This window comes from Podarcis raffonei, chromosome 9 (genome assembly GCF_027172205.1).
Source record: "Podarcis raffonei isolate rPodRaf1 chromosome 9, rPodRaf1.pri, whole genome shotgun sequence".
Lineage (NCBI taxonomy): Eukaryota > Metazoa > Chordata > Lepidosauria > Squamata > Lacertidae > Podarcis > Podarcis raffonei.
This window is the reverse complement of record NC_070610.1, coordinates 59881204-59908428: the sequence shown is the minus strand read 5'-3', so window position 1 is coordinate 59908428 and position 27225 is coordinate 59881204. Positions and strand designations below refer to the sequence as shown.

At 42.7% G+C, this 27225-nt stretch overlaps 1 protein-coding gene across 2 annotated transcripts in view; it reads right to left on the bottom strand.

Annotated features, from left to right (window-relative positions):
- Positions 1–5369: 5369 nt before the first annotated feature.
- The window catches only part of EMCN (endomucin), a 37996-nt gene continuing 16140 nt past the window's right edge, over positions 5370–27225 (bottom strand). Inside the window, exons 3-12 of one of the 2 annotated variants that reach the window (XM_053403967.1) lie at positions 27069–27164; positions 22562–22627; positions 20790–20897; positions 16504–16554; positions 15515–15610; positions 14148–14172; positions 10595–10656; positions 7542–7620; positions 6918–6994; positions 5370–5733 (exon numbers count right to left, since the gene is read on the bottom strand). In XM_053403967.1, coding sequence (XP_053259942.1) covers positions 6967–6994; positions 7542–7620; positions 10595–10656; positions 14148–14172; positions 15515–15610; positions 16504–16554; positions 20790–20897; positions 22562–22627; positions 27069–27164 — 611 coding nt within the window. In that variant the 3' untranslated portion in view covers positions 5370–5733; positions 6918–6966. The remainder of the gene's footprint in view (positions 5734–6917; positions 6995–7541; positions 7621–10594; positions 10657–14147; positions 14173–15514; positions 15611–16503; positions 16555–20789; positions 20898–22561; positions 22628–27068; positions 27165–27225) is intronic. The other variant, XM_053403966.1, reaches the window with a different exon arrangement.

Genomic DNA, 27225 nt, shown 5'->3' with positions numbered 1-27225 from the left:
CTATCAAAAAAACCGGCAGAGAGGAATTGAGAGAGAATTAAGAGCCTCGGATGTGAGATCTCCAGGCTAATACTAGATTAAGACTGATGGACATTTGTTGGGGACTGAAACTGGGAAAGGGGGGGTGGGGTTTGGGAATCCAAAGGGTACATAATTATAATGTGTTTTGTTTTTATTTTGTTTTTGTAATGTGTATGAAAATTGGGAAATTCGTGGAAGGGAATTTGGGTCGACTTTAGAAAGAATGTTTTAAGAATGTGTATTGATGTATAAGTATTGATGTTTAAGTTTGGATAAGGTAAAATTGGTTTTTTTAAATGAACTAAATTAAATGAAAATAAGGTTAGCAAAAATAAATTGAGGAAATGGATGAAAGAGAAAAAGTAAAATAATAATATGTTAAATTAAGTATAGAAATAGGTTAAAAATTATGGATAAGGATTTGCTGAATTAACAATTTGAACTGGAATACAAGAAAGGGAGGTATGAGGAGGTCAGGGAAATATGTTATTGAAAAATAGGTATTGTGAACTTTATGTGTTTTTAATCTTTTTTGCTTTTTCCTTTTTGATTCTTTTTTATTGTATTAAATTTGAAAATCTTAATAAATATATTTTTTTAAAAAACACATTCTGTAATCCATTTTGGGTCCTGCATCAAAAGACTGCAAACGGCTGCTACTTTTATGGCTAGGAAAAAAGTATGTGCAGGAAGTTGGCAAGCAATTGCACAGAAAGCAATGAATTTCGCTGTCATGGTTGCTCTTTAAAAAATACTGCCCTGTCTTTTTTATATATCTGGCATGACACAGACATTTAGCATGCAGGTTTTGCATATCTGCAAAATGCCTGGCACCTTGGGATGAAAATGGTATGCAAATGTGCAGCAAAGTGAGTTTGCCTGAGCAAACATTTAATAAGACTTCATAATTTCCCATTTCCGTTTTCGCACCCCGACAGCAATAATGGGGATTTTATTGACTTAATTTAGATGTCTGTATCTTGGTTCAACAGCTAAGCCTTGTAGGATGTCTGGTGCAGGGAAGGCTGCTGTGGAGGGCATATTCATATTGGGGTGGTTCACCTTTGTGAACCAAAGGACATGTATGCAGAATTGGAAAGGTAAAGCATTTACTTTTTCCTTCTAGAGTTACTCTAGGACATGGGTAGGCAAACTAAGGGCTGCTAAATCTGGCCCATGCACAGTCCGGGAATCGGCGTGTTTTTACATGAGTAGAATGTGTCCTTTTATTTAAAATGCATCTCTGGGTTCTTTGTTGCGCATAGGAATTTGTTCATCCTCTCCGCACCCAAAGTCTGAGGGACAGTGGACCGGCTCCCTGCTGAAAAAGTTTGCTGACCTCTGCTCTAGGAAATATGATCAGCTTAGGTCATTGTCATACACAGCCAGGGATTAATTTGAACTGAGGGCCTTATCCTGGTGCCTCTTTATATGACACTCAGCCCTGGAAAAATGAATTAACAACATAAACTTTGCCGCTGCACATGTACAGAAACATTTTCTGGGATGTTTGGGGGTTTTTTTGGGTGTGTGTGTGTGTCTGAGTAGAAAAAGTGAGAATGGGATGTTTGTGCAAATTCTCCAAATGGCAGAAATTACTTTGAAGGAATAGGGGTCTCTTATCAATGTTCAGTTCCCTTAGCAAGCTACAGTTCCCATAATTCTTTGGGGGAAGCCATGCCTGTTTAATGCAATATGATGATGCTTTAAATGTGTAGTGCAACAGGGGCCAAAATCTCCTTCTGATCCTTTAAAGCCCTGCTTTTGCCTAGTGTACTGAATTACCATAACCCAGTAATATTATTTGGTATAGTACCTTCCTGGGTTTGTGATGTGATGTCTTTATAAGTGCATGTGCAATGTTAAGGTAAAAATAACACAGCAGGGTTCGGTATAATGGGAGAGGATAGGCTGGTTTGAAAGGATTCTAGTACAGAGTAAAAAAATTTACCATAATAGCAGAGAATGGTATTGCTACAACATGAACCTATTGAAAAACTTTGAGATGCTTACAAGGAAAGTATTGCGGATTGGATTAAGTATACCAGAATTTTTTTGCAATATTTAGATACAACAGAAAACTCCCAATATCCTACCTGAACACAATGGTTGCTGGCTTTCTGGAGCAGCTCTATTTAAAAACATCTAATATTTATTTATCCTTCTTCAAGTATAATCCCTTAAATAAGGTTTGGCTTCTGTTGAGATAATCTGTTCAGTTCTGAGTGAGAAATCTTTCCGATTTTGTATCCTTGTTTGCATAATGCTTGCAGTAGACAACAAAGTTAGCTGAAAGTGTAGATAAAACTATAGGGATTACCTTCAAGCATTTGCAAATTGCCACATCCATGCCCTTTATGTGAGATTTGTAAGAAGCTCAGTGACAACTAAGCTGAAAAGCAACAGAGGATAAGGAATTTCCAGCACAATAAATCATCCTCACTTCTCAATTTCGAAAGCACTGAGGCAGGTTTGGGCGATTATAAAACCAGGAGGCTTAACCTTTCTCATAATAACAAGAGAGTTGAAGTCTTAACCAGTTCTGCCTCCCATACAGCACTCATTATCAAATATTTACCTGCATTGCAGAATTTGGATCCAGGTTTAAAATTCCACAAGTGGGATGGCTGAAGAAGATTACCAGGATTTTCAGGGGTGGTGCTGTGCCGAAAGCTGCCCTCATAAATTGCTGCTGTTATTATTTAAATTTGTATACCACCCTATAGCCTCAGGTCTCAGGGCAGTTCTCAACAATATAAACACCCCAAATCCTCTGCAAATAAGCCTATGTTTCCCCTCCTGTTTCTCAGGGCACTGACGAAAATCTCCTCACCAGCCTCAAATGTAAAATAAGAACAACAAAGCCTAGGTACCTTGCCCATGAGATTTGCTTCAGGATTTTCTCCCCCCCCCCCTGCTAATGTTCAAATGCAATCCCCCCCTCATGAACTGATAAGGGGGGAGATGCAGAAGAAACTTTCCACACACACCAGTCGTCCAAAGTGCCCTATCTTTTATTTAAGTAGATAGACACATGAAGAATTCAACCTTCATCTAATGCTAGTCACCTCTGGTCCTTCTGCTCCCCTTTCCATCCCCACTACTACATATGCCCGGTCCATATTTAAAATCAGCAACCAAATGTGCTCCTCATGAACAAATTCAAATATGTGTGGGTGTGAACTAAAAGGTAAAGGGACCCCTGACTGTTAGGTCCAGTCGTGGCCGACTCTGGGGTTGCGATGCTCATCTCGCTTTACTGGCCGAGGAAGCCAGCGTACAGCTTCCGGGTCATGTGGCCAGCATGACTAAGCCGCTTCTGGCGAACTAGAGCAGCACATGGAAACGCTGTTTACCTTCCTGCCGGAGTGGTACCTATTTATCTACCGGCACTTTGATGTGCTTTCGAACTGCTAGGTTGGCAGGAGCAGGGACCGAGCAACGGGAGCTCACCCTGTCATGGGGATTTGATCTGCCGGCCTTCTGATTGGCAAGTCCTAGGCTCTGTGGTTTAACCCACAGCGCCACCTGCGTCCCTGGGTGTGAACTACTCTGGTCTAATTCATATGGGGGAAATATGGTATAAATAGCTAAATAATGCTGTTAATTTAGGAAAGCCCCAAGTGGAACCCAAGCTTAGGAGCATACTCAGCACCTCCTCCATTTCTCCAATACTTTATTTTTAATGCATTTATATCCCATCTCATGGCTTTGATGCACAATTTGCACATTTGATTTATTGCATTCACATGGATCTCTGTACATCTTTTTTTTGTTCCTGCCATATATAAGTAAATAAAACTAATGTATTACCCCCAAGCTTACAGAAACTTTATAATTTTAAAGAATAACAAATGTGGTAACACCAGGAACTGTGCACCTCCTCTGGGTGGGGCAGACACAGCAGATGACAGCTTTAGAATCCAGCATGCCTGGGTCTATTAGTTCAAAAGGTCATTTTTCCACCTTTGCCCTTGGAAAATGAAGCACAGCATCGCTGAGATCCAAAGACTTGCCTGTGGCATTTTCATTCGATCAAATAGCAAGGAATGTCAATCTCTCATCAGCCACTGGGAACAGATAAGTTTTAATGAGCTCGAGCTTTGGAAAGCTTTATCGAAGGAACTGGAACCATTTGTGATATTGGCACAGCTGACAAATCATGTAAAACCTGGACTGAGGTAACAGTAACCCTCAAGTTGTTGTTAGGCTCCAACTGCCATCAACCTCAGCCACTGCAGCCACCATGGCCAACAATGAAGGATGATGGGAGTTGTGGTCCAGCAACATAATGATGGCCGCAGGATCTCCAATCCTGCATTGTGCCATAGTTTTAAATACTGTAAACAATGGTTTCATGCGACGAGGCAGCATGCTCTTTCCTTGTGGAAGTTCTTCCTCACTCCTGCTGCTGCCATGCCACAGATAAACCAAGCCATAGTCTGGCTTGTTGTGTTATCAAAACCTGAGCTCATACTTTGTTTCCTCCAAACAAACTATGAACCTTGGTTACCACTCATGGTTTGTTTGAGGGGAAACTAACCATGAGTACAGGTATGGATGACACAATAAGGCAGAATTTGGCCTGCTTCATCCACAGCATAGCAGCAGTGGGAGAGGAATGCCATGGAAACTTTGGAGTAGCGTGCTCCCGGCATGTTGCTAGTTCACAATAAACCATGGCTTGTTTTTAAACTCCGGTTTATGTGATATGTGAAGCAGGTCATTATCTGAAGAATTAGATATGTGCTTAAAGAACGGTTCAAGTAAAGCAGGGGGGAATTCTCCCCTGCAAACACACACTCCGTATGTGGTACTCTGCCCCAAATCACACAGCTTTCTGAAGAAGAAGAAGAAGAAGAAGAAGAAGAAGAAGAAGAAGAAGAAGAAGAAGAGGAGGAGGAGTAGTAGTAGTAGTAGTAGTTTGGATTTGATATCCCGCTTTATCACCACTTGAAGGAGTCTCAAAGCGGCTAACATTCTCCTTTCCCTTCCTCCCCCACAACAAACACTGTGAGGTGAGTGAGGCTGAGAGACTTCAAAGAAGTGTGACTAGCCCAAGGTCACCCAGCAGCTGCATGTGGAGGAGCGGAGATGCGAACCCGGTTCACCAGATTACGAGTCTACCGCTCTTAACCACTACACCACACTGCCTCTTCCCCAACCACTGGGAGCAGAGTTTTCTGGGGGCACGGGGAACTGCAAAGGGAAGGGAGTGGTTGGAAAGCTCCATTCCACAAACTCCTTCCTTTTATGGATGGAAAGTTAGGACACCAGTGTGCAGTTCTGCCTGCACAAAGCCCTCCATGTGGTATGAGTATTTTTGAAAAACTGGAAGTACAAGAAAATGTATTAACTTTCCCCCCCTTTACAGGCAGAACATTTTTTATTTATACAGAATTTCTCACCAACAGTCAAATATCGATTTAACATTAGTATTATAAAATGTGAACATTTCAGTGCTTTTACATACGGGGAAATCAATAAATATGTACTATACACCAGTTAACAGAGCCACTATAAAAAAATATAAAAACAGCAGGCATATAAGGGGGGAAAGTGGCAATTTGTAGATAAAACTATTATGAAGTAAGTGTGCACATTCTGTCTGTAGATGTGGAGACACCATGAATCCACCCTGCTCCATTGGAATGTCCGCTTTGGTGAGTGACTCCTTCCAGGAGGAATTCATGAAACTGGATGGCTTCACGCCTGAAACACGGCAATGTTACACAGGGTTATTTATTCCAGAAAGATTATTCTGGGTCCATAAAAGGAAGGGCAGCTAGGCTGCTTTTAGTGTGCTAAAACAAAATGAGCCCTGTTGTATCAAGCTGCAGTTATAAAGCTCAAATTCTTAGATGGAGCTGGTTCATTTGCAGATATGGGCAGTACTTTGGAGAGATGTAAATTCCCACCACTCTATCTTATCTTAACATCTCTAGGACACGTGAATGTAGAAGCCAAGTCCTTCCTAACCACAACCTAAGAACAAGTTGAGACATTACCTACACTAGGCACGTCCAGCTCCCAAGAGAGTGTGATCTACTCCCAGTATAAAAATACTGGAAGTCATCTACCCATGGGGGGGGGGAGAGGCCAAAGTAGTTGACCATTTTTTTGGGGGGGGGGAAGTCAAATTTAAACCACAATGCAGCAGTAATGACTACTTCCATATGCAAACTCGTCGGCAACAGATGATTGAAGACTGCCCATTTGATGCAATGGAGGAACAAAGTGCAGGGGGGCAGGGCTTTAAATCTATTGTTTTTCTCTTTCACCAATCGATAGAGATCCCATGATCGACCAAGATCGACCGTGATCATCCAGGGATCGACCTATCGATCATGGTTGATCGGTTGGACATCCCTGACCTACACCATGACAAACTATTCTGGTGGCAAGTTTTCTACCTCCTGGTTGTACTTCAAATAGTTCATTGCATTTAAGTTGGGTGGGTCATCACACTTTGAATTCCTCCACCTGTGATTCACACCCATGTCATTGCCAGTGGGAGTGAAGAAACTCATTGTTTGATGGTCTCAGCTGATGAAGTATTCTGCTTCATGATACAGCTGGGAGGTGCCATGTTACCTTTATGCAGTGTCTTATGAGGCCCAAGTTCAATTCTGCCCAGCTTCTACCTAAAACTTCCATAAACAACCTTCCATTTTCTCTCTCCAGGGCTTGTAAGCCCCAATGCGTCAAAGCTCCAAACGGCACCATATCCACTTTGCCATTGTAGTTCAGGAACCCATAGCAGAATTTGCTCCAAACCCTTTGAAGGTTTATCTAAGAAAAGGAATCTCTGCCTTTCTCAGCAAAAAACATTTGATTAGTACTGACAAGAAGAAATATCAAGGCCATGTTTAGCGAATGGAAGGTCTTGAACATACCCGTTTGTTGCCAAGGTGTGAAGAAGACGAATCATTCTGCTGCCGAGTTCTATTCTTCCCTTGAGAAGCCTGATCGCCTAAGAAAGAGGAAGTGCATGTCAATTAGTTGGGCACAAAGACGTAATCACAACAGAGTTTGCTGTATTAGCCATGGGCAATTGCAGTCAGTGGAGGAGAGCCACAGAAATGAGAGCTATCCAGAGAAATATGGCCCACATATTAATCTAGTATGTCTGCATTGCATATGGATGCATAATTAGAAATGAGTTCAGCTACTCATTTGTAGTTCTAAAAAAATGGGGGGGGGGGGGCGAAGGTTAATCTTTTCCCAAGTATAGGTAGCTCAGAGATATGTTTTGGACTACAACTCCCATCATCACTTATAGTTTGTGATGCTAGCTGGGGCTGATGGGAGTTGTAGTCCACTGCATCTGGAGGTCTCACCACATTGGCTTTCCCTGATGTAGCTCTACACACACACATATATATTCCACCACCACGGTAAGTGTCTTCTGGAAGTAACTTAAGCTCAACCTTCATGGCATCAATTTAGACCAAATTTCTAAGCACACAGTCAAATGCATGGACCTTGCTTGAAATCTTGTAACCAATGGGAGTACTCACATTGGTTTGAAGGGCTCCAAAGGTAATGACATGCCTAAAGGCAAGTCGTATGAGGAAAGATTCAAGAAACTGGACATTCCTGGCCCAGAAGGAAAATAAATGTTAATGGGGAGTAGATATATATCGGAGATGTAAAGCATAATACGAAATCTTACTAAACTATATTAGGTGAAAACCAAATCTGCTTAGCACCATCAGCATACAGAATGCCAGAGGCTACAGATCATGAGCAGGAAAGTGTTATTGTGCTAACATCCTGCTTATAGACGCATCTGGTTGGCCATGGTGAAAACAGAATGCTGGCCTAGATAGGTCTTTGGTCTGATCCAGTGGGGTGCTTATTATGCTTACATAGGTATTGCGCTGTCTCTTGAATCACAGTTAAGGAATTCAGGCCCCAAACAGATATTGGTAACATCACTGGTGTATTAACAAGGTTTTATGGAGCTTTCTGGCAGGGCTTTTAATGCAGACCTGCAAGAGTTCTCCCCATCCCCCAGATCAAGGAAAAAAGAGAGAGGATGGGTTGTGCTTTGGTTCAGGGGACAGTGCACAGTTAATTCACTGTCTTGAATATAAAACAGGTACTAGATGTGCCACCACTCAGAGATGACTGATGGGGTCAATAGCCTATGTTATTTTTTGCCAAAAATAGGGATGGGCAAATCTGTAATTTTTCTCTTCATTTCTAATACCTCTAATCTGAAGTTCAGTTCACCACATTACCACGTCAGTTAGTGATTTTTTTTTAAGTCATCACGAAAATTCACCATAATTTTTATGCTAATTTCTCCTAATATGCAATTTTGCCTAATATATTTTGCAGAGCAATTTCTCCTAACATTTGTGTGTTCTATTTTCACAAATACATGCATGTTGTTGTGCTTATTTACCCATGTATATTACTTGGTGGGAGAATAGCACTGCCAAATTCAGAGAAGTGCGAATTTCAAAGCATGGTTGTGTTTTGGTTCATGCTTTGCTTTGGGAAATGTGGATGTAAAGATCACCTTTGCATGAGAACTGAATCGAATTTCATTCGCATCCCAAGTCAAGCAGCAACTGTGTGAACCAGAGCAGAGATAACCCATAACCATGGTTAAGTTTTCTTAAACCATGGTTATTTGTTAAATCTACACTTCGACACAGAACTAAGCTGTACCTTTTGGGCAGCTGCCCATCTTTCTGTGCATTTGCTGCTGTTATGGAACTGCTTTGACCTGGGTTGTGTACAGATCTCAAAAAATTAGCCTCGCTCCTTCAGAAGACACAGATAAAGGTGAATGTGATTACACATATGAAAAAGGAACGTCCAAGGAGGATTTAGAGGGAGAAGAACCTTTACTTTCAAGCCCTTTTCCTGGAAAAAAACCCTGAACATTCCACATGACCTGAAAGGCAAAAGTGGATTTTATACTTATGGAAATGTGTGTGAGCTGAAAAGGTATTAAACTTCTGAAAATTCAGCTGCAAAGTTTATTAAATATGAATCAAATTAGCTGGAGTGTGAGAGGGAAGCGGGGAAAAATAATGTTTCTCGAGTGGTTATGACTCAGTTCTCTTCCAAATATAGTATGCACACAACATTGTTCAGTAACGAGTTTATCAAGCTTTTGCTCTGCAAAAAGAGGACTCAGAGCCAAGGTGGAAGATTCAGAAGCTCCCAGAGGCATTAGAAGCTCATTCCCAATTTCCTAAAAAAATAAAGAATCTGTCAGTGTGATTCTCCTGTTGCTGCAAGTTAGACATCACCAAGGCTAAGAGGAATACTTTGATAACTCTATAGTAGTGGTTTTTGAACTGCGTTCTACTGAGTCCTAGAATTTTGGGAAGGCTTTATTAGGGATTTTTCAGTGGGATAATCAATCTTAGGGTCTGGTCTGAAGGAACCATCTTGCTGGCGCTCAGGTGTGGGTCTGGTCAGTGCAGGGATGAGTGAGTCCCTGAGAACCACAGGTATACTGTCTTGTACTGGTTGGACACAGAGGAATGGTAGGAGGAACCAGCTGGGGAACCCCCAAGGGAAGAAGGCTCAGAGCCTGGGGAGTGCTGGTGGGACAACAAAGAGGTGAGAAGACTCGGAGCAGGTGTTGGAAGCTGAGGAGGCAACAGGGCTTAGTGAGCTGGGAAAGTTTGTGGCAGAAAGAGACCCTGAATCAGAGGCAGAAGCTGAAGCAGGAGGATGGGAGGAGAGAGGCCAAAAGGCAGAAATGAATCAGGCTGGTGAAGAGTCACAGGTGTCTCCCCTTCCCCCTTGTCTCCCAGAACCAGGAGTGCCATGAAAAGGGTGGAGTCTCTGATTGCTTGGAAAAAATCCTAGTGAGGAAGGGAGGCAGCTGTGGGGAGACAGGGACCTTCAGTCTTAGCAACCGCTTCATGGGGGCAAGACCTACTGAATATGAGTTGCTGTGCTCATGAGGCCTAACACTCCTGTGCAGGTCGTGTTTTTGCTCATAAAGAGTGAACTCCAACTTGCGTGACATGGTTTACTGCTGGCTTGCTCCTGTTATATACCTACTTGAATTCTGTAATGGAAGGAAGGAGCAGGGCTGACCCAATATATTTTGTCGCCTCCCACAGCATCCGCCCACCTGAGGCAGCAGACTCACTCTGCCTCATGGTAGGGCCAGCCATAGAGGGGAAGGATTGTAACGGTAAGTAAATAGAGAAAAGTATGACTGCTCTGGGGAGCCTCAGAGGTGTGCTGGGCATGGTGAGGATGTGCTGTGGGCATTGTTAGAGGGGCTGAGCTTCAGGTTTTTTGAGCTGGGCTCCAAACCTCTTGCCCCATTCTGTAGCTTTTGAGAAACTTACTGGGTGAGACTCAATTCACCCAGCAGAGGCACTTACACACATAATTTAGAATATGCAAATTTAATGCAAATTTGTGTCACATGGGTCTCTGCCCCGAGTGCCACAGGCCAACTATGAAGTCAAATAGAAATGGTAATAGAAAAAAGATGTTTCCTTTAAACTTAACCATTTTTAAAGAAACCCACCCTTTACTTCTTGCTAGTTCCCAGTATAGGCAGTGATGAGCAATCATGACTTACCATTTTCTGGAGAAGTTGTCTTCACGGAAATAAGCTTCACATTCTCTTTATCCGATGGGGCTCTGTTGGGAGATGTTGAAGGTGTTTGGAGACATTTAAATCATGAGGGGGAAAGAGTACATTTCTAGAAGAGATTCAATTTAGCCGATCCAAGCAGTACATAAATACTGTATTTAAATAAATAAGACTGTGGTCAAGTTATTTCAATGCAGGAATGGCCAGGACTGTCTTACCAACTGAAGTTGGTAAAAGAAACTCCTGGCCACTGAGGACACCTGCAACTTCTGGGACAGAGCTGGATGTTGCATCAAACAATAGTTATCTCACACTTTTCAGTGTATTTTTCCTTATCAGAAAAAAAAATCAATTTTGGGGGGAGGGAGGGATAGATTTGTTGCTCAAAAGCATGGAATCAACTTTAATTGTGCAACCTTAATCTGCCAATCTATGGCTGAATACTGTAGCCCCCAAATAGCAAGAGTCTAGAAGTACCCCTTGTGAAGGAAACAGGTTCTGTATCAATGCATTTTCAAGATGAATACTCTAAGTTACTGTAAGCAGCAACTGCACTCTCTGAACCAGATAGGGACAGTAGAGTTTTGGAAAAACCAACTCTGTCTGAAAGAATAGCCAAATGGACTAAATTCGTAATACTATTTGGCAAATACTGTTTGAAAAAGTTTGAAAAAGATCTTCCAGAGGTAACAGGGAGCTGAAAAAAGTTGTCAAGAATTTTATTGTAGTTAGAGAGTATAGCTTGGTATTTGGGTCAGCAGCAGAGGAATGTGCCAAACCTCTCCAGGAAGTCCACCTGAATCAGCAAATAAAGGACTTAATAAAGAAAAAGGCAACTTCTTCCTGCACATAATTGATTTCTAAAAAAAACAACAATATAAACAAGGATGGACAAGGTATGGGCCATTTGAGAACTGGGAACAGTCACTGCTGCTACAGAATTTAGGTGTGTATTGGCGATAGTAAGCTACCTGGGACTCTTTCTGCCAAATACATTTACAACACAAAAGTCATTCAAATTATAAGAAAGGGGATTTTGCATGTTCAGACCCAGACACCTCCCCCCTAAATAAGGACACACTTGACTCAAATTTTAGTTTTGGTTTTTGGCAGAATTTAGGCCACAGCTTTATTGATTACAGAAGGTGAGTGGTTGCATAGGCTCTGGTTCGACTAGCTCCCTGCAGCGCTGACCCAGGGCACCAGCATAGGTCAGCCTAGGGTGAACACCTGGGTAGGTGAAAAGCCAGGAACAGACTATGTTCACCACCCAGATGCCCCCCTGGACTCAGACACTGGCACAACCCCCTCTTGGGGATTGACCAAACCAGCTGAGTCCCTGGATTCCTTTAACGGAATACCTTTCACAAAGGGATGGCGAGACCGTTCTCCCATCCCTAACACCTGAACCAGTGCCTATCCACAACCTTACAAGTTGTGACGATTTGCTATGTGGCAGGTGAAACCCAAATGGCAACTGCCAATCAGCCAAGTGGGGAAATTTCTGCCGTGCCCCTGACCCAACAACAGATGACACACGACGGCATAGCAAGGTCAATCGCAAAATGCCCTAAAAGTAGGGTGATGTGGGTGGGTGTTCCGAATGCACACGCCAAAAGAGGAAGCTCTGGGTCACGTGCATATAGGTCCCTTGATCCGTTTAGACTGCGCCCCATTGGCCAGATTGAACCCAACATTAAGGGACCTACCAATTGGGTGTTGTGGCTGACCAATCTTACCCACCCACAACACAGGTGGTTGGTCTCCAGGTCTCACCGCAACACATGCCCTCTTTTAGGGAGGACACAATTTGTATTAATGTGAGGAAGGACTTCCTGGCAGAATGAACAGCAAAGGCATGTCTGTTAGGGCAAATGGGACACTGTTCCAATAACTTCAATATGCCCTTCTGCCTGCCCTCTTACTTACTCCCATTCCAAGGAGTGGTCCTGAGGCTGCTGTAGCAGACTGTGAGGGTGGTGCTCACATGACCTCCTGGCAGCAGAGTTACTGCTGCTTACTGGGAGGGAGAAAGGGAGGGTGGGAAGGGTGAGGTGGTTGGGAGGTCCTGGCTGTCAGCTTCCTCCTCCTTAGCCTTCTAGAACTCAACAGGGAGGAAGATTCACACAGATCAATAGGGGTCAAAGTGAGAACAAGCTGGCACTATCTGTTGTAGGAAGTGAGAGCTGGACCATAAAGAAGGCTGATCACCGAAGAATTGATGCTTTTGAATTATGGTGCTGGAGGAGACTCTTGAGAGTCCCATGGTCTGCAAGAAGACCAAACCTATCCATTCTGAAGGAAATGAGCCCTGAGTGCTCACTGGAAGGACAGATCCTGAAGCTGAGGCTCCAATACTTTGGCCACCTCATAAGAAGAAAAGACTCCCTGGAAAAGACCCTGAGGTTGGGAAAGATGGAGGGCACAAGGAGAAGGGGACGACAGAGGACGAGATGGTTGGACAGTGTTCTCGAAGGGACCAACATGAGTTTGGCCAAACTGTGGGAGGCAGTGGAAGACAGGAGTGCCTGGTGTGCTCTGGTCCATGGGGTCATGAAGAGTCGGACATGACTAAATGATTAAACAACAACAAATCTGTTGTTGGCTCTGGCGCCACCTACTGTCGGTCTCCTTGTCTTCTGCCCTACCAATCCAAATGGAGACTGGCTACCACAGAGTATATAGAGTGCTCAGCAGTGGGACTGAATAGCACTGAAAGTGGTAGAAGTTTTCAAGCAGAGGCTTAATAACCTTTTAAAAGGCTATGAGGGATTCTGTAGCAGCCAATTTTCTGCATTTGCAGTTGACCATCCCAACTCCATGATTCCATGAAGCAGTTATGGAAGAATGATGTTGCCTGGCTCTGTGTTGTCAGGGGAGTGATAGAAATCAATCTTCCCAGCTGCCCTCATTCTGAAGTTTTATCTCCCAAACAAGCCCACACTGGTTATTACAGAGGCTGATAGCTACTGAATAGAGGAGACACGCTGATAAAGCTGCATGAATCTGTGCAGACATCAGGTGTGTTTTGTTCTCACACAGTGACAAATATGAAGAGGCAATGCACACAGATCAAGAAGGACCGTGTCAGAGTGTATTTTTGTGAACGGACTTCTGCAAATCTCTCGTCTCTCTCTCATTTATGGGAATGACCCTGACCATGTACTGTAGAGATGTCAAGACCTTCTTGATAAGTACGGATGTGTATCTCAAAAGAAACTGTCAGAAAGCCAGTGCCACAGTGGGGTTCTTCTGAATTTGAAGAACATGCACGACTGGGTTGCAGGGACAGGAATTGCAAGATAGCTGAACTAGTGGCAGAATGGCCTAGTTATTTTCAAAACCTGGACCATTATAGCAGAGGTAGCCAACACGAGGCTACGACTCTCATCATGCTGGCTGGGGCTGATGGGTGTGGGGAGCCCCACAGCATCTGGAGGGTACCATCCTGGCTCTCGCTGCCTTCAAGGGACTGCTTCCATAAGGCACCTTTATATTAACATAGGATGGGAGGAAAGGAAAAAGGAAAACAACTTACTGTTCAGTTCCGTTTTCTTGTCTCTCTGAAAGGAGAAGGAAATTCACATGATACGGATATCCCAACGCTAATTGTCAGGGAGTAAGATTCCTACCTAGTCTTCTCCATCACATGTAACTCTTTCACATGCCAGGATTTTCTCTTTCTTGCATATCAGAATAATCATGCAATGTGAGCTTTCACTGAATTTGGCAATAAGGAATGATTTACTTGCTAGGGTTATACAGTTGTAAGCCATTTCTGGAGCAATAAGAATGGGAGCCTAACTACCGTCTCTTTTATGAGTACGGATGAGTAAATATGTGAATTACAGTTTCTCACAATCCCTCAGGTTTCAAAACTTCAGTTCTCTACCTTTCCATATTAGTTAACAAATGTGATTTGTAAAAGCCCTCATGAAAACATTTTTGTGAAAATATTACCGGCCTTCAGCAGTAAGCCCCAGAGTGGGTTAAAACAAATCTAAATAGTTACACCCTTATTTTCTGTTTTCTGGTATGTACTTTTGCCTAATATACATATTAGTTGCAAAGTATATTTCCCCTAATACTTATAGTGCATTTTTGTATGTTATCTTCCCTAATCTATGCATGTTGTCACACACTTTACCCTAACATATGTATTGTTGTACACATTACTTGGCAGGAGAACTGCATCACAAAATTCTGAGAAGTGTAAATTTTGAAGGCTGGCTCTGTTTTGGTTTGCATGTTGTTTCAGAAAGTGTGAATTAGGCAGAAACGTCTTTAAATGTGAACTGAATTGAATCCCCCCTATTCCCCCTTGCAACTCTGAATATATATATATATATATATATATGTGTGTGTGTGTGTGTGTATATATATATATATATATATGTATAATCTTTATTACGGTCCAATGACCCATAACATAGATACAGAATAAAATACAAACTCATATAGACAACCCCCCCAGGGAAGGGAGACCAAAGCGTTATTTCTTTAGCCATGGGTATGTTGATCTGCAATTTAATATTGCTGTGAATAGAGCTGATGTTCTAGCTACCCTCTGCAGTACAGCTACCCTCTGCAATCAGTCATTACTCTACAAAGACTGAGCATGCTCAGTCTTCATTGGACTCGTTTCCTGTTCTTCTGCAAACCGTGGGGTGTCCAAAATCCTGCTGACAGCTCCCTCTTGTGGCAAGGAGGTTGGTTGATGACATGTTGGACATCATGATTACAAATAAAGCAAGGCATCGCAAAAAAATCCTAATCAGTTCAAAAATATTCTAACAAATATGCTGCAGCTGAAATTACAACGGGAAATATAATTCAAACCCGTTTTATATATTTTTCAAAAAAAATAATATTTATTTATTTTTTGGTTAAAAGTTGAATAGATACCTGGAGTTGTCTTCAAGCACATTCTGTACAAAGTCACCAGAAGGAATACGGAAAGGGATATGACTATCAAGGCAATGATGACCGGCAAAATAATGGCTGCATGCAATGGAGAAAAACTGTTTTAATTCATACATGCCAACATCTTAGATTCTTTTTTAAAAGAATAAAAACACGCAAAACATGTTCCGCCCTGACCACTTTCTACACAGTGCCTGCAGTGGAAATTTTTACCTAATCTCCCAGCTTCCCTATTTTCCAGTGCAACCACTGGGTGGCAGGCTTACAGCCATTATGAAAGACCATAACCTGACTTCCTCCCCGGTTCCAAAGGCCTCTGCAGTAAACAGCAATATCCTTGCTGCGAGGCCTGAGTCCGTATATACCCTTCCTTGACAGGCCTAAAGGTGTATAACACTTTCCCTAGGGGAATTAAGGGTGAGATTTCAAAAAAGTGTCAGCAGCAACTGCAGTAAAATTCCAATTTGTGTGTGCGCATTGCATTGTGTGTGCATGTTATGTTATGTTGTTACGCTATGTTATGTTGTTACGTTATGTTTGTGTGTGTGTGTATGTGGGTTTCTTTGCCCAGGACTGAACTGCTGCCTTTGATAGGAGGCAAATGCCACACATTGTTTTACTGATGATTTGTTAATTATTCTCTATGATTTATGTTGTATTTGTGATGTTATTGGGCAGACATATCCCCCCCCCCGTTCATGCTCTCTGTAAGAATGACCTGATCCAGGGTTATCACTTGCATGATATTGAGGCTTTGACCTCCATCCTCAAGAATAATTTCAGGGCTCAGAGGGTGAAAGGCGATGTCAGTTCTGCTCTCATTAGAGCCTGTCTCTCTTGCAGATAGCTGTTATGCAGGCAGGTAGACAGCTTTCTGTAATTAGGTTCACTGTCCATCTAGGACTGAAGTTAAGTTGCTGACAAATTTATTTCGGCAGCTGCCGTAAAACCACCACACTCAGTGTACTTACTGGTATAAGAGGGGTGATCCTGTTTTTCAGCGTGTGCATTTGCAGTGTTGCCTAAGAGAAAGAAAAACAGTGATTAAAGTAAAACATTCACTTGCATGGTTTCTGCTTTAAAAATAAGAATTCAGCTAGCAGTTGAACACAACTGCAAATTTTTTATCTCTCCACATCCCACTGCTGTCCTGTTCCAAGTCACCAGTAGACTTAAGAGCAATTATTATGATACTATTCTGACAAGAGAAGCTGCTTTGGTTCCGCCTCTCTCCCTTCTCATTTTCCCAGTGTCAGTTCTCCACATTTCCACAGTAGTTTGCGATTTTTTATTTTTTTTTGTCTTTGGAAAATTCACCAGCATTTTAGTAAGAAATTTCTCCCAAAAGACGCCTTTTTGTACGCAGTTTTGCTTAGTGCTATTTTTTTGAGAAAAGGAAGTGCCGTAAGTCGCTATAAACACCTCCCTTCTTCTATTAGAATGACAACGGCGCCCACTTGAGAGGTGCCGGAACTGCGTTCAGTGAGTTCTGGCTGAAAAAAAGCCCTGGTTTTGCTTTGTTGTTGTTGTTTAGTCGTTTAGTCGTGTCCAACTCTTCGTGACCCCATGAACCAGAGCACTCCAGGCACTCCTGTCTTCTACTGCCTCCCGCAGTTTGGTCAAACTCATGCTGGTAGCTTTGAGAACACTGTCCAACCATCTCGTCCTCTGTCGTCCCCTTCTCCTTGTGCCCTCCATCTTTCCCAACATCAGGGTCTTTTCCAGGGAGTCTTCTCTTCTCATGAGGTGGCCAAAGTACTGGAGCCTCAGCTTCATGATCTGTCCTTCCAGTGAGCACTCAGGGCTGATTTCCTTCAGAATGGATACGTTTGATCTTCTTGCAGTCCATGGGACTCTCAAGAGTCTCCTCCAGCACCATAATTCAAAAGCATCCATTCTTCGGCGATCAGCCTTCTTTATGGTCCAGCTCTCACTTCCGTACATCACTACTTTGAAAACCTGGTTTTGCTTAATGTACACATTTTTGCAAATCTGTTTTCCCATTTTTGCATGTTATTTTCAGTAATATATGGGTCTGCACATTTTACCCTAAAGTGTACATATACTGCTTGAGCGATGAACTTCCTTGAAAAATTTGGAGAAGGATGGCTGTGCTTCAGTTCATGTGTTGTTTTAAAAAGCAAATCAGGTAGATATGGCTCTAAATATGAACTGAATCAAATTTCTTTTCCATCCCAAGCTAGGAACGATCTATAACTCAAATATTAGCCCAGTCCACTTGGATATAACCCAATTTCACTCCCCTGATTCCATTTTGTGTGCTTAGAATTTAAGCCAACTAAATATAATTTGCTTCCAAGAGATTTAGACTGAATTAAATCCAAGTACCTCAACTTTACAGATCTCTCCCCCCTTACACACACACACACACACACACACACACACACACACACACACTCACCCCCCCAATAGCATATGTTTTATTTAATGCTTTTCAGGGATTTTGTTATAGCCCTCTTCATTGACATTGCTGGTCTCATTAAAACTAGATTACATTTTTTGCTGATCCAGGTTCAACCTTATTGAATTAACCAAAATCTTATGCTGGTCAGCAGTTTTCTGCCTCCCTACTATGTGATACTATTTATTTGAAAAATAATCTGGCATCCATTATTATGTTTTCTTGAATTTTCATACACACTTAAGAAACCTACATTCTAGGTGATGTTATTCTCTTAAACATATGCATCTGTTTTACTTTCTTTCCTGAGTGATAGCATTTCTCAGTCCACACTAACCTTTACCTTATTATCTGAATCCCAGGTGAATTTTTTTAAAAATAAAAAGCCCACATATTAACCTCCTCAAGTTTCTGAGATGCTTTAATTCCTATATTTTTGTCAGTATTTACCAAAATAGGGCATATCAAAGGACTGCAAGCTTACTATAAATTCTGTTGTGAATCGTGATCATTATATTTATTCCTAGGGTTCCTTTCCCCCCATTTGTGAAAGGTAAGTTTGCTATATGGCCGAGAATTGAATGCCCTATAGCACGGTAGCAGAACATAAACTTTGTCTGCAAAGGCCTGTAAAACAAGGGTGTGGAATCACTAAAATACATAACCACTGTATTTTAATACTTTGTTGGAAGCCTCCCAGGGTGGCTGGGTCTTCCCAGCCAGATGGGTAGGGTATAAATAATAAATTATTATTATTATATTATTATATAACTTGCAGGCCTTACAGAGCTCCTGCTGCCACCCTTCCCCCCACAGCCAACAGAGTCTCATCTGCCCCTCCCTGATGCAACAAGGCTTGAAGAAAGCCTTCTGTTGGAACCAATGGAAGGCTTTTTCCAAGCCTAACTGCAGTGTGATGGAGCCATTTTCAGGATACTCATAGCTTCAGAGGAAAGGAAGGTCTTCCTGGAAAAAGCAGCAGAGGAGGGAATGGGTAACCATCCTTCAGCAACAAGGCTTGGAAAAAGCTAAAATGCTCACATTGGCCACATTCACTGTTGTCTTGGCCACTGCCATGTTCCCCTGAAGGGGGGGGGGGAGTCCAATCCTTGGGCTGCAAAAACTCTCCCCACCCTTGCTATAAAGCTACAGGTTAAATTGTTGGTATCTCCCAAGGTCACATAGAGTAGGTGAAGGGGACATTTGGCCCTCCAGATGTTGCTGAATCAGAGTTCCCATCATCCCCCAACATTAGCCATGCTTGCTAGGGCTGAAGTTGGTTTGTAGTTGAGCAACCTGGAAGTCCAAAGGTTCTCCAGACCTGACCTAAAGGATCTCCTGTAGCCACCAGACTGTTGCCATCAGTCAGAATAAGCACTACTGTGCTTATCTAGATGGACAAGTAATCTCAAGCTGCTGCTTATATCCTTGTGCTGTTAGGCATATCTGGTCAACAGTATCATGGTTTTCAGTTCGCCTTTAAGGAGCAATTTGCACTGCATCAGTCATCGCTATAGAAAGCCCAAGAAATTGACAATGACTGGCAGACTTATTGAACTTGTTCTATGCCTCTTCCGTGTCAACCTCATGCTCCTTTGGGGGCCGTGAGTTTAGAGGGGCAGCTGCCCTATAAAAAGAATCTGGGAAGACTTCCAGACTCATTACTGAAAAACGAGGAGGGCTATATTGTCTGGAATAAGTTGTTGGGCAATGAGCTATGAAGCGGAGAGAGAGAAAGCCTCCTAATTTTTCCCTTCTTTTTTGCATCGCTGCCTTGCCTCATTCTAGTAGGTGGTTAACAGACCAGCAGATGGCATGGGAGACAGAGACCCCAAACCAACCTCCCTCCATTGTGTTCTCAAATGGCCCTTTGACTAAACAACTGCAGTCTTCTTCCGTTTGTTTCTTTCCCCCCTTCCTTTTTGGATGGCAACCAAATGAAGCTAAGCTCAAGTACGCTCCTGACTGATTGCTCAAAGGGGATGCTAAAATACACAAAGTATGTTTTTGTAATTTGGAGGTGGAGGAGCTCAAACAAGATCTACACTTTTTCATTTTTAAAAAATGACACATACGTATGTTGTTCTAAACTTCCCAGTTCTCCAAATTATAGAAATAAAACCTGCTGAAAGTGGTTACAAATGAACCCACTGTGGGGAAGGTCCTTTATCCTGAACACCTGGAGCTTTCAGGAGGCATTTGAAAACATTCCTGTTTACCCCGGCATTTGGTGGCACCCCTAAGACTGTTGGATGGAAGAATATTTTTAACTGTAACTATTTTTAGATGTTTTAAACTGTAACAGATTTTAAATTGTTTTTACAGTGTTAAAATGTTTTTGCTTTGTTTTTGTGTTTCTGTTTTCTGCCCTGGGCTCCTGGGGGCGGAAGGGTGGGATAGAAATTCAATAATGAAAAAAGGACAAAAGTAGAAGATCTCAAGAACTTAAAGCACAGACTGGCTGCTCCGTATGTGACTCATTTATATGAGTCCCGATTATCAACTCAGATTTGTAGGGCAAGCTGAAAGTTTGCTGCTTTGTATATATAATATCAAATTATGGTTTGCCACAAAGCAAGAAGGGAAGGGGAGTGGAATCACAGTGTGAATGGGAGAATGGTGTTCCTGTTAATCATTTATTAATTCCACACATTTTAATGCATTTACCCCACAACTTTCCCTACGTGCAAAACTGGTTTTTTGAAGTGAATTTGATGCACCAGGGGGATAAAGCACTTTAACCCACGTCAATTGCTAAATTTTCCATATTCACTGGAATCCCTTCCACAAAATGCTGGCAGTCTGGAGGTAAAATAGGAGACAATCTTTACTTACTTTCAGTTGGAACTTCAGTTACTTTTTGAAGCGTGTCTTGTATGCTTCTCTGAGTGGCCTTCTCGCTGGGCAGTGCCCTTGTTGTCGTCGCTGTCTTGTTATGTTGATCTGTAAGGAAGGAAATCTCATGTTAAACACAAACACCACCCTAAGGTTTAGACTCTTGTCTAGGTAGGAAGCACTGCTTGCAGTCAGAAACAAAGGCAGTTTCTCTCCCTCTCTCTTTCTGAGTGCCCATTCCAGACTTTTTATAAGACACTGAGAGAACTGGTGAGATAGTGTGGAAGTGAATCTGGAGAGGCAGGGTAGAGGTGAATCCCCTCTTTGCCAGTCCACCACTGTGGCAATCACACAGGGTCCCCAGACGTTTAACGGTCTATTGATCCCTGTGCCACCACTGTGCTCACTTCCCTGCTGCCACCAACCAGTTACTCTCTGGTAAAACACTGAGTCCAGACAGTTGTTAAAAGTGAACCAAAAAAACACACCAAGTTTATTGTACAAACATTAACAAGTTTATGGTTTCTCAGATAATATTCCTGTCAGTATATTAACCTTAGTTTCTTTACCGACCTATACCTTCCTAATAGCTTCTGACTGATTATCTCAACTGCTTGACTGACTCCTCTTAACAAATTCTCTCACTCTCTCACACCAGACTAGCCCAACCCACAGACTTATCTTCTCTGTCTCTTCTAACTCCAGACTGTCTTCTCAACCACCCTGACTCTAACTCTTCCAAAACCCCCCTCTGTGCTTAAACCTTATACACAGTTAACTCTGCCCCTTGGGTTCCCATTGGTTAGTCATTTTACAATCAGTTAACCCTTTCCTTATGAACCCAGTATGATGTCACACAGCTAGGAGGGCAAACGCCACAACCACCTTCCTAAAACAACTTCCCCACCAGCTCCCATCTGTAGAACATTTTCCTCTACTTACCTGGCTGGTAGGAGTAGCCATGGCACATTGGGAGAGGGGAGAAAAGATGGGGAGATAGCCCTATCTCTTCCCTGCCTCTTCATGCTTTGTAGCAACATGCCAGGACAAAAGGTGCAGTAACCCTTGGGATCTGTAGCCTTCCCAAGGGCTGCTGCAAGATGACATATGTGCAGAAGAAACTTGCCTTATACCAAGGTAGAGCATTGGTCTCTATATAGTTTAGGTCTGTCAACCAGTATGGATGCTTATGCATTGGGGGTGGGGTGGGAATCAGAAAATGCATTATCCATAAAAAAGCACAGCTTTTCATAAATTGTGCACATGCTGCTTTGTTTTATGGGTGCAAAGTTAGAAATAGTCTTTTTTAAAAATCTCAACACAGCAGGGAGGATAGTGACCTGGGTGCCTATTTAGTCCCCTGTCCTGATGACAACTGCTGGTGGGCAATTTAAACCAGGCTTGGGACTGGATGGCTTTTCAAGCAGAGCACTCACCTTTGCAAAGGAAGGCACATGGATGCCCCAAAACCGACTGAAAGGACAGCATCCCCTGAAAGGTTATTCTTTTTGTTCCCTGGAGCATGCTGGGCGATGCTTTTCCTTGGACCCATCCCCTGCAAGCCTTTCATCAAGTTTACCCGACAACCAGAAGCTACAGGGAAAAATCAACCACGAAAAACCTCTGCCTTGCATCTACTGCAAGGAAACCGAAGCTTTACTCAACATCGCAGCACAGAAGCAAAACCGCTGCTATAATACAGTCATATAATTGTTTAATGGGCCAGTTGTCAACAGTTGATTATGAATTAGATTATAAAGGGGATGTCTTACCAGGAGTTCTTAGAGCCAAGTGAGATGAAGTCACAGAGCTCAGTGCTGGTGATTCAGCTGTCCCTGCTGATATTTTGATAAGATAAATGACAGTGTGTTAACTGCTGTTCTCAAAACATATTTGTCAAAGGAATAATCAGTATGCAAGTGTGGGGAAAACCAGAGTAATCCTGCAGAGCTGTTGTCTCAACATCCTTAGGTCCCTGCATCTTTTTCTTTAAAAGCCGTGCCTATTAATATTATTATTCTTAATAATAATAATAGTTATTTATTTCATTTACGAATCACTTCCCAAGAGGCTTCTTGAGATGATTTACAATACAATAAAAACATTCATGAAACAATTACACATATAAAAGCAATTTAGAAAAAAAATCAATTTAAACAACAATTTGAAAATCAATTAAATAAACAATGAATGATGTGAAAAAATCATGTTAAAAGAGGAAGATTTTCAACAAGTTCCCAGACAGACAATAGGGATGGAGGTTATCCGATGGTGTGAATTTCAAAGAGTAGGCGCCGTCACAATAAAGGCCTGATTCTGGCACTTGACAATGGACCTCACAATGAAATGCTAGTTGTATGATGCCCTCTTTGGCAGAATACAGAGATCAGCTGGGTGTGCAGAGGGTGGGATTATCTTTGGGGTGTTTTGTTCTAAGCACCGCAATGTCTGAATACCTGAAGAACATCATTCCATAGGGACCCCTGACCATTAGGTCCAGTCGTGACCGACTCTGGGGTTGCTGCGCTCATCTCGCTTTATTGGCCAAGGGAGCCGGCGTACAGCTTCTGGGTCATGTGGCCAGCATGACTGAGCCACTTCTGGCGAAACAGAACAGCGCATGGAAACGCCGTTTACCTTCCCGCCGGAGCAGTACCTATTTATCTACTTGCACTTTGACGTGCTTTCGAACTGCTAGGTTGGCAGGACCAACGTAGAAAATATAAAGCCTAGAATATAAAGTTATATAAAAGGAAAAAGGGCCAGGAATGCCTTGGTTTGAAATTCTGATTTTCAGAGGAGAGATTTAGATATGCTGCAAAGCACATCTTCCCACAGCAAAATCTGCCAATCCCTCTTCAGACTATCAGTAACTTTTATTACCCGAGGGAGTGCTCAAGCTATTGGGGGCAGGCAGGGAAGGAGGAGGATTTCCTTTGATGCCCATTTAATTATTTAGTTGGTACACTTTTATCCTGCCCTTCATCTTACAATCATGGGGCATACTGGCCTAATTCACCTCATCTGGATTAATACACTGATAAGAATGCAACTATTCTTCAGATTGTCACAATGCTGTTCTAGACAACGAAAAGTATCAAATTCATTTTTAAAAAGTGTTTTAGGATAAAATGCATATGGAAAGGTATATATTGAGATAAAATGCATTGATATGTATCTAAAAAATGGCTTTGGTACATTTTTAGAAGAGCCACAGATTGGTATGAAGTAGGTCTTATGAATGAACCCACCTGAAACTTAAAGGCCAGAAATAGACTGTTCTGTTTATCCCGACTAGCAGTGACACAGTTATTTTTTTAAAAGAAGAAACCACTGACTGCTGTGAGCTGATCTGGGGGGGTGGGGGTGGTTTGCTGATGCCAGAAAGGGTGAATAGTCAGCAGCTGCCCAACACTTGCACATTGCTGACTGAGGCTGCATATACACCGTACATGTAAAACACATGGCTTTCCCCAAAGAATCCCGAGAGCTATCTTTTTTTATGGTTGCTGGAAACTGTGTAGTTCTGTGAGCAACAGCTTTTCTGCCTCTCCTAATCCAAATGCTGCAGTACTCCCCGGTCTTTTCTACAGCTGTTTTCCTCAATGTTAGGGCAAAATAAATGTGAAGAACCCAGGAAAAGGTCTGCTGGATTAGACCAAATTCCTATCTAGCATCTTTTTCTCCAGTGGCCAGCCAGATACTAGTGGGAAGCTCACAAGCAGTTCATGGGCATGGTAGGCCTCGTCTGCCATTGTCCTCTTCTCAAAACCCCTTGAGGAAGTCACTTGGAATGGGTGGAGAAGGTCAGCTTTGAAGCTGATCATAAAAACCACCATCAATGGTATTGTTCTAGGTTGGTCTACTATGGGAAGAAAGTAGTCAACTTCCAGTATTCATTCAGGGCACTACCATGAACTAAGCTGTAGAGACAGGCCTGCCTTTGCTTATTAGCTTTTCCCTACATGCCACAAGCTTTAGCTTTCAGTACAGGTTAATTATAGGTGGTTGTGTTCTATGGATACCCTCAAGTGAGGAACTTCACCATGACCTAAAAGGAAAGGAGTCACAATTGTGGGCTTTTCGTTTCGTTTTGTTTCTATCCATTAGGACTTCTGCTATAAAGTGGAACGGCAAAAGCAAAACAAAAGCTAAAGCTTCTTCATAGCCCACAGCATCAGCTCTACATCAGCAAATTTTCATTTGGTGCAGTAACAGCAGAGACAGACAGTTCAGTATTTTAGTGCTGTAGGTAAGTATAAAATAAAAGATGTGCATCCAAAGACTATGGTTAATTGAGATGCCTTTGTGTGCAATTATTTATGGGTACATTTTTTCAAAATGTCTACAGTATTCCATAATAATGGACACATTCACATACTAAAGCCAGGATGGGGAACCTGTGGCCCTCCAGATTTGGTTGGGCTACATCTCCCATCAAAGGCAGGCCCAAGACATTTTGGCACCTGAGGCAATCCCGAAAATGGCACCCCCTCCCCACTAGGGAAGAAGGGGGTGAGGGAATATTTACATCAGGAACAAGAGGGGAAGAAAAATCAACATCAGGATTTGCTGCACTGGTGGATGCTGCCGCCTGAGGCAGTCACCTCACCTTACCTCATGAGTGGGCCGGCCTTGCTCCCTTCAGCCCTGAACATTTGGCTTTGTTGACTGGGGCTGATGGAAGTTGGAGTCCAACAAAATCAGGAGAGCCACAGTTTCCCCATAAGACACCCTTATGCAGAAGGCTGATGGTAGCCATGCTTGAGTTATGCGAGAGTCAACTGGCATGACCTTCTGCAAAGAACCGAAGGGCCAGACTTTCCCCTTCCTTAGGGGCCTTTCATATTCAGAGAGGCTTAGGTGTTGAAAGTTGAGCTGTGGACCCAAAAGAACTGCTCAGATGCCAAATAAAATGTCTTCATCTAGCCTGATGCACCATGTGCAAGAAAATTGGGTTTTATTATCACTTGAGCCCCAAGACTGAGGGCCAAAAACAAAAGAGACAGTGGAGATTTGAAATTGGATCCCTTGCCATTTTACCTTTCTCCAAAATCTAGGGGACAGAGGGGTTCCACAACATTTCTTCATATGAATTATGCCACTAACTGCCCTACAAAAGTAATATCCAGTCCAGTATTTCTCCTTCTCCTCTATTTATTTTGAAATATATGAAGTATCAATAGATTGTAAAATTACATATGCAGGTCTATGACCTTATTCCTCAAGATGTGTTCAGTGGAGACATTGCAGAGAGCAGTTTGCGAGCAGATACAACACTGTCTGTCTGTCATCATCATTTTTCTGCCTACCATGAAAAAGAGTCTTGCAGTGTGTTAAGGATCTAACAGATTTATTGCTAATGTGCCACAGACCTCTTTGTTGTTCCTGCTGCAGCAGATTACCATAGCTACCCCTCTGGAAATATTGTAGAATGATAGCATCATCAATTAATATGCTGGTTTACTGCAGGGGTGGGCAGACTTTAAGCTGGTGTGGATCTACAGATTCCAGGCCCTGCTTGTACATAGCCTTTATTTCATCTGTGGCTGCATGAAGACTAGCCAACACTCTTACGCCAGTACTCTTCACTCCCATGTTCACCAACACAGGGGTAAGAAGCTGGGTCACACATCAAAAACTGCCTTGTACCAAGTTAGATCATTGGTTAATCTAGCTCAGTATGGTCTATTGGTGGGGCGCGGGTGGCGCTGTGGGTTAAACCACAGAACCTAGGGCTTGCCGATCAGAAGGTTAGCGGTTCGAATCCCTGTGACGGGGTGAGCTGCTGTTGCTCGGTCCCTGCTCCTGCCAACCTAGCAGTTCGAAAGCACGTCAAAAGTGCAAGTAGATAAATAGGTACTGCTCCGGTGGGAAGGTAAACGGTGTTTCCATGCGCTGCTCTGGTTTTGCCAGAAGTGGCTTAGTCATGCTGGACACATGACCCGGAAGCTGTACGCCAGCTCCCTTGGCCAATAAAGCGAGATGAGCGCAGCAACCTCAGAGTCGGTCACGACTGGACCTAATGGTCAGGGGTCCCTTTACCTTTACCTTTTATGGTCTATTGGTAGCAGATTTCCAAGATTTCACATAGGAGTCTCTTGCAAATTCTGGGGATTGAACCTGGGAGGTTTTAGCGTCCAATGTATGTGCTCCATCAGTGAGTCAAGACCTTCGCCACAAACCAATGCCCTGCTTCACAGCCATGGTGGCCCTTTCTCACCCTCAGGTATGGCTTACAATGAATTCACCAGTGAGCCAGAGAAACACAATACCTACTGCTTGCTGTGTTGTTGGGTGTTGATAGTGACCCATGTGCAGAGGCCTGTGTTGGTCGGACTATTGCTGAAGAATTCGCAGTAGTTGTCGTATTACCTGAAACAATGCACACACATTTTTTTTCTGTTACTCTTCTTCTGCCAAATAAACATAGCCA